The 14,720-nt window shown below is 40.9% G+C and overlaps 1 protein-coding gene across 2 annotated transcripts in view; it reads right to left on the bottom strand.

Moving 5' to 3' along the window:
* Nucleotides 1-14,720, bottom strand: part of KHDRBS2 (KH RNA binding domain containing, signal transduction associated 2) — a 180,826-nt gene that overhangs the window by 123,712 nt on the left and 42,394 nt on the right. For both annotated transcript variants that reach the window (XR_011363480.1, XM_069973408.1), the window contains exon 2: nt 9,682-9,809. Coding sequence is in view for 1 of the 2 variants with exons in the window: in XM_069973408.1 (XP_069829509.1) it covers nt 9,682-9,809 (128 nt within the window). In the remaining variant the exon portion in view is untranslated. The remainder of the gene's footprint in view (nt 1-9,681; nt 9,810-14,720) is intronic.

Genomic DNA, 14,720 nt, shown 5'->3' with positions numbered 1-14,720 from the left:
GATCAAAACATTGGACATTTCACTATGATGCCTCTATTACATGTCAAAAGTTTTGTGAAATGACAGCGACACTTTAAGGTCATCATTCCATAAGTAACAACATTGTATAAAAAAATTCGAGTACACTCACCCAATAAAACTTGTTTTTTATTTGGTTATTTTATGCAATCCATAAACCGCTTATTGGCTGGAACACCGGCACCTTCAAACGTCCTTGAAGGTGCTGGCGTTCCAGCCACTAAGCATTTTATGGATTGTATGAAATAACCAAATAAAGGACAAGTTGTAATAGGTGAGTGCATTCTCATTTTCTTCTACTCTTACATAGACTCGAACAGACTTGATTGCTTCAGAGAGAAGCACCCCGGCAGATACCCCAAAGGTTCCTTGCATAGAATTGACATTTCAGTTCTTTGGGCGGACAGCGGAATTCGCCGGCAAATATCATTGACTCTATGGATTGGGCGAAACTTTAAGTGGAGGCAGCGTAGTGTGCATGTACCCTTATACAGCCTCTACAGGCTGCCTTGTTGTTCCTCCCACATTCCTCTCGGACTCTCTACTTTATTGAAAGAGTAGTAGATGCCTGGAACAAACTTCCAGCAGATGTTGTTGGTAAATCTACAATAACAGAATGTAATCCTGCCTGGTATATACATATATCTATCCTAAGATAATAAGAACAACCTTCTATGTTTCTATGAAAATACTTCCTGATTCTAACAAAATGTCTCTGCCTGTAAATGCAGCGTGCTGGCCAAGATCTCAATATCTTTTTATGGGGATGTCCATTACTTGACTGGAGTTAAAGGAAAAATCAGGCGAAAATTTTATTAAAGTATTGTATTCCCCCCCCCCCCCAAAAGTTAAACAAATCACTAATATACACTTATTACGGGTGCTTCTTTCCCTGCACTTACTACTGCATCAAGGATTCACTTCCTGGATAACATGGTGATGTCACTTCCTGGATAACATGGTGATGTCACTTCCTGGATAACATGGTGATGTCACGTCGGGATAAAAGGGTAATGTCACGACCCGACTCCCAGAGCTGTGCGGGCTGTGGCTGCTGGAGAGCATGATGGTAGGGGGACACTGAGAGACACAGGGCACTGGAAGGACACTGAGCATCCCCCTGCCATTATCCTCTCCAGCAGCCACAGCCCGCACAGCTCTGGGAGTCGGGTCGTGACATCACCATGTTATCCAGGAAGTGACATCACCATGTTATCCAGGAAGTGACATCACCATGTTATCCAGGAAGTGACATCACCATGCTATCCAGGAAGTGAAGCTTTGATGCAGTAGTAAGTGCAGGGAAAAAAGCACTTTATAAGCATTTCCTGTAATAAGTGTATATTTGGGATTTGTATAATTTTTTGGGGGCAATACAATACTGTAATAAAAATTTTCACTGGACTTCTCCTTTAATATTGTGCCACATAAACCCGTCCATGGAGTCTTTTCCTACAGTAATAGGAATACATTATGCTCCCTGTAATGGGTCATCGTGCTATTAAAATGCTGAGCTGATGGAATTTTCCATTTATATTTTTCACAAGTAACTTTCCAAGTATCACACGGCTCAAATATCAAACCGAGCTAAAAACAGTGCCTGTGATAATGGATGGATTCATTTCCAGTAACATGGCACCGTGTCAGCACATGAATGCTAGCGCTGCAAAATAAAATCAAAGCACCAAATTACATTCAGGATTATTATATGATCATTGGACTTTGCCAACGGGGATAGTGACCAAAATCATCAAAAACTGGAGGAGACGGAATTCGTACGGCGTTTCATTTGTCTTCTCATTCAAGCTGGTAATACAAAGCATGACATTTAAATTAGTGCCCTGTTTTTTAATGAGCCCATAAAAGCTTTAATGATCTTCCGAATATCATTATCATCTTAATTGCAAGAAAAGCTTATTGTAGTTTTAATGTTAGGATGCTAGACTTCAGTTATAGTACTGGTATTGGAGAAATATTCGCTGGCATACACTGCGATAGATTCTGTATTCTGCTCGGAAACCAAATCCTTTATGACACAAATATACAATGTCCATGAAATGCAAATAATTAGAACTTGTATGGTTTCAGCAGGAATCTGTGTAGCTAACATTGATGGCAAATATGTTGGTGCTATTTAAATAAAAATTATTATTATTAATATTATAGGCCATCTTCACACAACGTATGTATTGAATGAATCACGGCCATTGTTGCAATTTGCAACAATGGACGTGATTTATTTAACACATACGTTGGATGTAAATGAATGGAATCCTGTCCAGAGCGTATACCCATAGTATCAGTCCGGTTGGGATTCTGTCCGGCCGCACGAAAAACTGACATGTCAGTTTTCTGTGGCTGCTATTCAAAGACATGTCAGTTCACACAATGGAGCGTGCAGCTCCAGCCTCATGCTCCATTGTGTGCAGAGGTGAATTGGGTTGTTTGTGTAAAACATTAAGGCTGGGTTCACACTATGTATATTTCAGTCAGTATTGTGGTCCTCATATTGCAACCAAAACCAGGAGTGGATTAAAAACACAGAAAGGCTCTGTCCACACAATGGTGAAATTGAGTGGATGGCCGCCATATAACAGTAAATAACGGCCATTATTTCAATATAACAGCCGTTGTTTTAAAATAACAGCAAATATTTGCCATTAAATGGCGGCCATCCACTCAATTTCAACATTTAATTTTTTTTGTGTGCACCAAATGCAACGTAAAAATGGAGTCGGTGCTGCTTAACATGCAGGGCTCGGAGTCATCGCAGGCAAACCTGACTGCTGTCACTTACTAATTACCTTCCTCTTATCAGTAAGCTCGGCAGAAAATATGAAGCCCGCTTTTTCTTGGATTTGAACAAAGTAAAATACTGAAAGGAAAGTACACTCCCCTCCACTGGTGTTTAAAAAAAAAAATCACTTTTCCTCTAAGGCGTCATTCTCCGTGATCCGTGGAAAATCATCTGGAATTGCATCTGTTTCTGTATCAGTAAAATGTGAATAGTACTAGTTTGCATAAATTTGATCCATGTTTTTTGAGGACATCAAGGATCCGTGACATCCGTAAAAAAATGGATCCCATAGACTTCTATTGGTAATCCGTACCGCAATCACGTCCTTTTTTTTTTTTTTAACGAACGGATTATGGATCAAAATTAACACAGACTGTGTGACTAGCCCAATATAAATCAATGTGCTCTAAGTTGAATAGTAATTACAGATCCGCAATTACGGACAACTTTATGAAACGTGTGAACGCAGCCTAACTCAAACACAGAATCATAAACCAATGCACTGGGGTCCCATGCAAAAAAAGCATATTAGGGCTTCTTTCAGTTATACAGATATCTATGGGGTCCTGCTGTACCTCGGTATGTCTCCAATTTCCTTCTATACAAATACAAAACAAACAAACCTCCATTGTATAGCATATTGCAGCTGATTTCTGTATAATATGACACCGTACAATTGCACACACAAAGCCTAAGGCTCCGGGCAAATGGCTATGCCATGTGCAGGAGACCTAATAAATGGCAATATGGTCCCTTTGCCATCCTCCTCGTATGATATATTGGAGAAGTTTATTGTCTGCTGTACATGATAAATATGTAGTGCTATCAGCTTATGATTAATAGGGTGTTTTCTATTCATAGAATCTTATCTGTTCCAGAAGCACAAAAAATGTGGAGTATATCAAAATTGTATTTGTTGAAAATGCTTAGAATTGCTTCTTATGCATCACTAGATCGGTCAATTGATCCACCTTCTGCTTGTTGAATAACACCTTGATGGATTACACTTCTGTACAAGCCAACACGCATCACTTTACTGATTGGATAGAATAAAAAGTGTTTACCTTTACGGACACGAATAATTATCTTCTTTTGGATATTCCTGCATAATATTTATTTATAGGCTGGGAGGTAAATTATCTGCACTGTCAGATGGGGAATCTGAATCACGCATCACTCACCTAGTTCTAGATTTAAAGGGGAACTCCACATAAGGAAAACTTGTTTTCTAATAAAAGTACATGAAAAGTTATATAGATATGTCTATACAATGTATTACCGTACCTGTGTGATTCTGCCACACTGGTAGCTGATTGTCATGAAGGAAGTAAAGAAAAATGGCGTCTATGCCAATCCACATTGTTTCCTGCTCCCACTGCTCTCCCACCTTAGGAGACAAATCTTCCATGCCTCTGTCTTACATTGTGTGTGTTTGCTGAGCACAGGCTGATAATGCAGACAGGGGGCAGGGAGTGATCTCACAGGAGGCTTGGCTGGATCATCATCTCTGACCAGCCAGAAACAGCTGCAATTTCACTGATTGTGCAGAAGTCTGCAGTGAAATTAGGGCTGCGTTCACATATGTTGGAATTCCATTGCAGTACTGCAGCGTATTCACCAAAATTATGCAATAACACAAGTAAATGACGCTAAACGGCATAGAGGATCAGAGCCGGCACTGCCGATCCCATCTGGACAAAAAACGCGACACCCCTCTGAACTCCCTTTCCCAACCCAGGACAGGTACAGGTCCTGGGTCGTCAAGAAGTTAACATGATTTTTTAGTTTAAAAATTCTAACGTTTGCATAATCTGATAGGGACTTCTTATTTATTTACTAGACAGACAATCTGTAAAACATTTAATTAGGCCATAATGAAACAGTAAAAGGGATTATTTTATTTAAAGGAGAAATCCTGTCCCAAACAATTCCATCACAACCTACTGTCCGACTGTGGGCGCCATTTTGGGTTGTGATGTTTTATACTCCTGTCACTCCTGGGGAGTTTCTCCCACAGGATGGCAACTCCTTCCTCTTTGTTCTCCTCTGTGTTCTTTAGTGAGTGGGCGGGATGCAAAGACTGGAGAAAACTGTGAATGGGCGGGACAGATGGGCTGGTAACAGAAGAGGAGGACACCAGGGCATGTACGATTTGAGCTCCACGCACCTAAAGGAAGAATGGAGGATTGGCAAAAGGGGCCGTGTGGGTGTCTCAGAGCGACAATTCAGGGCTCAAAGAAGACACACGGTAACAATGATCCCTACTTGATTTAGCAATTTTTTTTCCACCCACATCGGAGTTCTCCTTTAAAGAGTTGCTACCTAAAAAATTTCCCAATGAGTAAGAATAGACCTTTGCATTTTATTTAGTTTTTTTCTGTTTACATTCAAAGAAAGGAAATAGTTATAGCCTGAACAATTACAATTTTTCCCCACATGAAAATTTTGCCGTTATCGTAATGAGAATGAAATAGCGTTGATTTAGATATTCAAAATGAACATTGATTTTAGTGCCATGTAAAGTGGACCCATTATGGGTAATGATAAATTATGCCATCTTGCATTGCATTTACACAACAGTAATTGCTTTCCTCTAAAGTATTTCAGCAATGTCTATCTGCTTTCTATCTAATTACATAGTAAGAGTATCCAAATGCCATACAAATAACTGGAAAATAACACAATATGTCTTAAAGAGATCTCTTCTTATATATCTCATTTAATGCTCTGGCTGTACAAATAATAGGGTACTGCAGTAGCGTCCGGGACAATCTTTTCTGACACCGGCCGTTCCGTGTCTTACAAAGTAGGAACATAGCCTGACAGTAGAAAGGGGACGAAAAAAGAAAACAATAGTAGCTCAGCCTCCCTCTCCATGTAGATCGACCTCTGCAGAGGTCACAGAGGTTACAGAACATGCTTACAAACATATATACATATTGTTCCTGTAGGTCCATTATTCCAGGTCAGGTGGACTGATTGCCCTTTGTCTTTAATTAAAAAGTCCATTGAATTTAATAGTATAGACATTGAAAGGACGATAAAAAAAAAAGAAAAACTGTTTGTGAATGAGGTAATTGGATAACCTCTTCAACATTCCGAGATTATTTGGATAAAAAACACATAAAAATAGGAATATGTTTATATGATTTAACCCCTAGAGGACCTTGGAAGTCCCGAATGCCTTAAGTTATGAGCAGTTGGGCCCTCACCCTTCATGACTGGCTGCACCCCTTAAAAACAGCAATCGCAGTGTAAGGCTGGGTTCACACTATGTATATTTGAGGCTGTATTTGTGAGGCTGTATAGCAACCAAAACCAGGAGTGGATTGAAAACACAGAAAGGCTCTGTTCACATAATGTTGTAATTGAGTGGATGGCCGCCATTTAATGGCAAATATTTGCTGTTATTTTAAAACAACGGCTGTTATATTGAAATAATGGCCGTTATTTACTGTTATATGACGGCCATCCACTCAATTTCAACATTGTGTGAACAGATCCTTTCTGTGTTTTCAATCCACTCCTGGTTTTGGTTGCTATGAGGACCTGACTTGAGGACCAAATACTGCCTGAAATATACGTAGTGTGAACCCAGCCTTAAAGTGTAAGGAGCAGGAGCAGCTCCTGTCAATTACAGATAAGGACCCCCACAGTATGATTGCAGGGGTCCCGATTGCTTTCCCAAACCTCCAGAGGTCTCTTACCTTCCTCTGTGCAGTTTAGCCGCTGTTTTGCTCATAGAGTCTGCCACAGGCAGACTCTTTGTGCAGAGCACCGATAACACTGATCAATGTTATGCTATGGCAAACGTCCCCCAGAAATTATGACGCAAAACACCCCATACAGCCCCATAGGTGAAAAAATAAAACCGTTATAAGAGTCACAATAGGGACAGTTTAACTATTTGCAACAAAAAAAAAACTTTCATTAAAAAAAAAAACTTTCATGTCACTTCTACCGTAAAGTGCATTACATAGACACACGAACCCCGCAAACGTTACAATATTGCATTTTTTTTTTTCCAATTTCAAGTTTGATTTTTATAAATAATTATTGGGGATTTCATCATACATGTTATGGTAGATTGAAAGGCGTCATTACAAAGTACCCTTTGTCCCACTTTTGTTACATTATATAAAATAAAATTAATAAAAAGTGATCAAAACGTCCTATCTTCACAAATATCGTATTAATAAAAAGTAGAGATCATGGCGGAAAAAATGATACCCCATACAGCCCCGTAGGTGAAAAAATAAAACCGTTATAAGCGTCATAATAGGCCCATTTAAAAAAAAATTAATTGCAAAAAAATATTTATTTAAAAGCTTTATTTAAAAGCTATATATAACATTGAAGAATCTGTGTAACCTGCATAAGGTTGTGTTCGGACTGACCTATAGAATAATAGTATCATGTCGCTTTTACCATACAGTGCATTACGTAGACACAGGAACCCCCCAAACGTTACCATATTGCATTCTTTTTTCTAATTTCACCTATTTATATCTTCATAAATAATATATTTGGGGTTCCATCATACATGTTATGGTAAAATGAAAGACGCCATTACACAGTACAACTATTCCTGTAAAAAACAACAAGCCCCCACATGGCCCTGTAGATAGAAAACTGAAAGTGCTGGAGCTCTTAGAAGGGGAGGAGGAAAAAATGAAAACGCAATTGGTCACATGGGTATTTTTGAGCCGGGTCTTCAAGAAGTTAAATAACATCATTCTGGCGACTTATTCAAATAACAAAACTTTAGCATAATAAGAAAAAATATCTGACTGATAGAAGGCTGAAAAAACTAATTAAAAAATTCCACAGGTCCACATGGAGGTAAAAAAAAAAAAAAAAAATTTAAATCTATATAAAATATATATCGGGTCAGTTGTAGCGAAATTGCTATTGGCTAAAATTTTTTGCTTTATAGTTTATATTTACTATTTTATTCACGTTAACATTCACATCCATGTTAGCGCCATAGCAATAAATTTGAGGTAAGATTCATTGTGAATCCTCGGCACTCGGACGCCCTCAGTCTACATTTGTAGAAGTGCCCTGATCTGTGCGCAGTAATTTAGTATCCGGCAGAAATGGCGCTGGTTTAATGAAGCATCTGTGTAAGCCAAACCTCTAAAATGGTTTTACACTAAAAAAGAGATGAAGGAATCTCAGCCATCAGTCTCTGGCCTAATATTCTCTGTCAGCAGCTCTGCATAAATCTGTTCATCTGTATCAGGCAGCTTCCCAGGCCTGTATCCTACTCCGCTCTCTAAAGGAGGTTTATCCTTCAGATTTATGACATCGTTCAATAAAAAACGTTCGCTGGAAAAGTCAACTGAGATTTATCATTAAAAACATAAATCCTGGAGATTTCCGCTCCTCACCCTTCCCTCTACCTTCTCATTTACACAATTCATCAAGTTCCTTGCATATGATATTCTGAAGGTAACTGATAGTCACATGTCTCTAATAGTATCCTTACAGTATTTGACAGTACTTACATATCTAGAACAAAATAAAATTAAATATACTCTGTCAGTAGTTATATGGCGTCCTATCTCAGGATAGCATAAACTAGTGACAGAGAAGCTGAACAGAATGATGTATCACTTATATTGTTCTGTGCAGCTGATCCAGAGATCTCCTCCTGAATAACATGGACAATAAGTATTTCTCTCCATTATGTGCATGAGCCCAGTAGTCCTGGATATTCATGAGAAGCAGAAAACTCCGCCCACCAGTTGCTGATTGCCAGTTATCTATCCATGATGTGTATAGGCAGTCAACTGTCAATCAGCAGCTGGAGGGCGGGGGGAGGGGTGTGACAAGAATCCTATTCTCCTGCATATTAGGAGAACGGCTGAACAGAATGATGGAAGTAATAAACCGATCTGTTCAGCATTTCTGTCACTAGTTTATGTTGTCCTTATTTAACGCGGGCAGTTCACAGAACGGCCGGTTTCTGAAAAGATCATCTTTGCAGCCGCAGAGTTCTGATGCGGGCCTATCAGTGCACGCCCACATCAAAACTCGCCAAAGCACGCTATGGAACGTACGGCCGGAGCCAATCGCTCAATAGTGTGTACTGACAGGGTTTTCTGCGACCGATATTCAATGTATACGCTCCGGCCGGGATTCCATAGACGGCAAGGTAACTTATATTTTCGTAAAATCACGGCCGTTGTACAACGGCCATGGTTTTATGAAAATATACGTTGTGTGAACATAACCTCAAAGCAAATGTTGTACCAGGTACACCATTTAGCTTTTTTTTTACATTAACAGACCGGTGCCAGAGCGGGGATGCCGGTGGCACGGTCCTTTTTTTAACTGACACCAATTCCCGCGAACGGCGCTGGTCTATTCCCAAGCACCAGCCCGCCCCAGAGCACTAGGGGAGGGCCCTTCGGCCCCCAGTGTGACGAAGACCCCTCCCCTCTGTGACGCGGCACTATTAGAATCAATGGAGATGCGTCACCGTGGGGAGATTACCACACTGGGGCCGGCGGGCCTGCCTCTGGTGGTCCGGGGCAGGCTGGTGGTTGGGAATAGACTGACAACATACACGGGAATTGGGTATCAAAAAAGGACCGCGCCACCCGCATCCCCGGTCTGTTATTGCAAATAAACCAAAGCGATGACCCTGTTGGGGCATTCGCTTTAAATTAACTCCAGTAAAGGTACTCAATTTAAAAAAAAATTATATCTGACTACTTTGGGTGCAATTTACTTTCTTCTAAACGTGATATGTCCAACGTTATTTTTAAACTTATTTTGTACTATATCTTTATGGGGGGGGGGGGGTCTGTTTTTCTAACACAGAGCTCAAACTAGCATAATCGTGTAAATAAAATTACCTTTGGATACTGTTTAACTGGTATCAGTACTCTTTCTGACAGTTTGATGTTTTTGTTGCTGATGATGTCTAGGTATTTCTTTTCTTCATCTTCTTTTTTTGCCTCAGACTCTTGAAATTTTTCAATTTCTGCAAAATAAAAATACAAATCTGTTTCAGTATGTTCCCAGCAAGGCGAATGAGTTGTAAAAGTGGGATGGATGTCGGACGTTTTATACCAGACTTTGGCCGTCAGCATTTTTTTTGTTTTACTGTTTTAGCAAAAAAAAAAAAATAAAAATAAAAAATCGCCAAGTCAATCACCCGACCCAATCTGTTTAATTACAAATGCAATGTATACGCCAAAACAGAATCCATTGTATCACCGGCCATATGGTTATGGGCTCGCCTCTGGAAATGGAACATACAGTGGATGCAAAAACCATACAGATGGACTTAATCATATCCTAATATGGGTTTTTACTTTTTTTTGTCTGTTTTTGACATTCATCTTGATAAAGAGAGATAAACAAGCAGAAGAAAAAGAAATGTTTAACAGACTAGAATGTAACTGTAACAAAGCATTTCCTTTAGGTAAACAGCCCTCTAGCTTGCTGACAAATAAGCTTTCTTTGCTTAAAGGGAACCAGTCAGTATGATTGTGCGGATATGGTTCCCAGCTACACAATATAGATCTACTGGGCAGCTACCAGCCGCATCGACAGCCGAGGCTTTAGAATAGGGAAAAAGTAATTTTAATCGGGTTAGCAAGGCCGGAAGAGGTGTGGCAGCTAGTCATCTGGGCGGGGAGCTCTTTGATTGACAGAGAGCTGTGACTAGTCACGGGTGGCTCCCAGCCCAGATCACTACTTGCCACCCCGCTCCCGACCTCACGTGCCCGATTAAAACTACTTGAGCCGTTATTAATTGACATGCTAATTTTTTTTGCACAGTTGCATCGGACAACGGCCGTTGTAATGGCCATCATTGCATTGATTTCAATGCAGTGCAGCCCAGGCTGAAAAGATGAATTTATTGAAAACGATGACCATTCTTTTAAAAAATAGTACATTGTGTGAACATAGCCTTATCATGCATTGATTTATACTTTTCAAATTGTCATTTTCATTACCAGCTGAAGTGTCAGAGAGGCAGGACCAAACCACAGGAGAACACTCCCCCCCCTCTGCTGCTCAGCCGTGCATGATTGACATTCAGTGTTCGGCTAAGCCCTGAGGGTCAATGTATCAATGCAGGTGGTTTCCTGCTGTAGTTTGGCATCACCTTTAAGACAATCAGCTGGTAACAAAAAGGATGACTATAGCCCCTATTACACGGGCCGATGATGAGGAGCAAGTACCGACTATTTAGATGAGCGCTTGCTTGCTCCTCATTCCCCGCCCGCTGCCGGTGCTGTTACGCGCACCAACAGTGAGAGGGTAAGAGTGGGTGGAGCGAAGAGCTGCGTGAGGGGCTCCCTGGACGATCTTTAGATCGTCCAAGGAGTCCATAAGATATAGCGGTGGTCTGCTGCCCCTGCTCCTATTACAGGGAGCTACGGCCAGCAGACCGTCGTTATTGTTGAAAAGACTTTCAACATGTTGAAAGACAAGAATCAGTTGCCTTTCAACAGGAGCCATTACACCAAGTGATTATCGGCCATAAAGGTCGATAATCGTCTGAATATGTCCGATAATCACTCGGTGTAAAAGGCCCTTAAAAGTTTATAAACAGCGATCAGCAGCACTCCAGGTCCTGCCAGCTACTTCCCCAGGGGCGTAGCTAGGATTCATGGGCCCCATAGCAAAAAAACTGTATGGGGCCCCCCTCCCCTACACACTAAAAAAAACTCTCTTGTGGCCAGAGGCAGAATCCTATGGTTATATACATAGGTGCAGGAGCAGACTACCTTTTGCTTAACCCTTTATTTACTGCAGTGTGTAAGTAACCCGATGTTCTCTTACATGCTGCAACACAAAAAAGGGTTAATACAGAAGACAATTAGCTCTCTCCTTTACTACTCCTGCACTGATAACCCCTGACCTTTGCAGGAACTCAGAGAACAGAGGTCAGAGGCTATCAAAGTAGTCAGGCAGAGAGCTAATTGTCTTCTGTATTAACCCTTTTTTGTTTAGCAGCATGTCAGAGAACACTGGGTCACTTACACACTGCAGTAAATAAGGGGTTAAGCAAAAGGACACAGGAGGCTCTTATCTTCCCTGGGCCCCCTCCCTCCACGGGCCCCATAGCAACTGCCTTCCCTGCCTCTATGGTAGCTACGCCACTGTACTTCCCCATAGAACCAGTCTGCCCGTCTACCTGGAAGCTCTGACTACATGAAACAGCATCTACAGACTCCGCCACCATACATATTACAAGTCTCCTTTTCTAGCGAGTTCATTGTAAGCTCCTTCCCCATCAGAAAAGAGCAGACGCTGCCAGGGCCGTTTCTCACAACACCTCTGGATGTTAATCACTGCTGACCGCAATATAACTTGTGGACGTGGCTCCCAGATAAATCAATTAGGGCCGTTGTTCTCTGGATTGGAACACAACAGAAGAAATGTAGCTGTGCTAAGTTACCAACCATAGTACGACACAATAACATGTCATTAGCAAAGACACCCAGCGAAACCAATTACTATACTACATAAAGATCCCAGCTTAGAGGACACATCGCTACTGTGCTATTTACTTAGTGTACATGAGTATAAGTCTGTATGGCTGAATCGTATTAACAATGGTAGGAGCAAGTTCTCCAGATTAAAGGGGTACTCCGGTGAAAATCATCTTCCCTTTTATCAAAGCATCTCCATTTGTGACTGACAGGATGTACAGTGTACACTTAAAGGGGTACTCAGTGAAAATCTTTTTTTTTTTTTTAAATCAACTGGTTTCAAAAAGTTTTATCGATTTACAAATCTCCAGTCTTCCCATACTTCCCATGTATTCTTTCCAGTCTGACACAGTGCTCTCTGCTGCCACCTCTGTCCATGTCAGGAACTGTCCAGAGCAGCAGAGGTTTTCTATGAGGATTTGCTGCTGCTCTGGACAGTTCCTGACATGGACAGAGGTGGCAGCAGAGATCACTGTGTCAGACTTGAGAGAATACACCACTTCCTGAAGGACATACAGCAGCTGATAAGTACTGGAAGACAGGAGATTTGTACACAGAAGTAAATTACAAATCTATATAACTTTCTGAAACCAGTTGATTTAAAAAAAAAAAAAAAAAAAGTTTTTGCCACAGTACCTCTTTAATTTAGAAACATAGCTTTAGGTTAGAGGTAGAAGGCTGAAGGAAATGTTTTAACATGTTTGCTATATGAACTTTATACAAATTTAGGCCACGTTCAGACAATGTATTTTTTTTATTAACCCCCTCCCGCCGCTGCACAGTAAATTAACGTAGTTCCAGTCTATGGCGTCTATGCTGCAGTGACTTTAATTTACGATGCAGGATGACACAGGTGTAGAAGCTGCGATTGTGTCATCGACGGCGGGTCCCGCTATAAGTTATAGCCAGAGACCCACAGCAACTCTCAGCACCAGTGCCACGCTCCGATGCTGAGAGTTAACCTTATAGATACTGCGGTCAGCACGACCGCAGCATCTATAGGGCTCGTAACAGAGAATTCTCCCTCTACAGAGGGAGAATTCTCTTGTATCCATCGGGGCTCTGCAAAGTAATCGCAGAACCCCCGATGGTAGCCTCAGACTTCCGGTTTCCTGGCTACGGAGGCCGTGGGGGGAGGGAGGGAAGGCAGGGCGCGGGCCATGGTGAGGAAGGAAAGGCAGGGCGTGTGCCGGGCGCGCGGCCGTGCCCTCTGCCCCCTACCCTCACTCCCCTGCTGCTGTTACAAGATTGTGACAGCGGCAGGGGACAAAGGAGAGGGGGCAGACATAGGGACATCATCTTATGGGATCATTATAATCCCATAAGCTGATGTCCAAAAAAGACCTGGGCGTTAAGGAATCAGTGACCTATGGTCGTGAAAGGGTTAAACAACGACCGTTGTTTAATCACAGCGTCGGCCAATTGCTGTGGAATCCTGGCTGGCTGGTAGTACAGTGTATTGTAACAGTAATTACACTGGGTAACGTACACTAGTGGAAAAGTTAAAAAAAAAAAAGGTTTGCAGTATAACATTCGAAAAAATCCCCCCTAACCTTCCCCAATAATAAAAGTGCATTTTATTTCCCATCTATAACAAACTGTTAAATAAAACACCTAGAAAACACAAAACTTATACATGTTTGGTGTTGGCATGTCCACATCAACACAAGCTATAAAACTATATAATTATTTTTATCTCCAGGTGCACCCTGTAAATAAAAAAATAAAAAAAAAACATACAGAATTGCTGTATTTTAATGCTTCAGAAAATATTTGTCATAAAAGAGATCATACATATGTAAAACTTGGTATCAATAACAACTATTATTTTTCCCGCCAAAAAATGAACCCAAAAAAACTGCTCCATGACGCAAAAGATAAGAACGCTATGGATCTTGCAATGTGGCGACAGTTTTTGTTAAACTGTTTTGTAAAAACATTTAACTTCCTTAATACCAAATAGCCTAACTGAGATGTCATTTGATAAGACTTTAAACAGAGCCTGGTTATATACAACATTGGTAGTGTTATATACAGAGCCTGGTTATATACAACACTGGCAGTGTTATATACAGCATTGGCAGTGTTATATACAGCCTGGTTGTATTCAACATTGGCAGTGTTATATACAGCCTGGTTGTATTCAACATTGGCAGTGTTATATACAACATTGGCAGTGTTATATACAGTCTGGTTATATACAACATTGGCAGTGCTATATACAGAGCCTGGTTATATACAACATTGGCAGTTGTTGCTAGGTGCATAAACCTTAAGATTTTTACCAGATTCAACTCTGGAGCAGCAAACTACAATTTTCCATGTGGAAAACATGCAGCATCAAGATTTATGCAGCCACCTGCAGTTATCAGTCTTGGACCTTGTTTATTGTCCTTTCAAATGATGCTTAACAGGAAACTGCCTGGCATTATTTCTATATGGAG

The sequence above is a fragment of the Dendropsophus ebraccatus genome, chromosome 6 (assembly GCF_027789765.1).
Source record: "Dendropsophus ebraccatus isolate aDenEbr1 chromosome 6, aDenEbr1.pat, whole genome shotgun sequence".
Lineage (NCBI taxonomy): Eukaryota > Metazoa > Chordata > Amphibia > Anura > Hylidae > Dendropsophus > Dendropsophus ebraccatus.
This window is presented reverse-complemented; position numbering and strand designations above follow the sequence as displayed.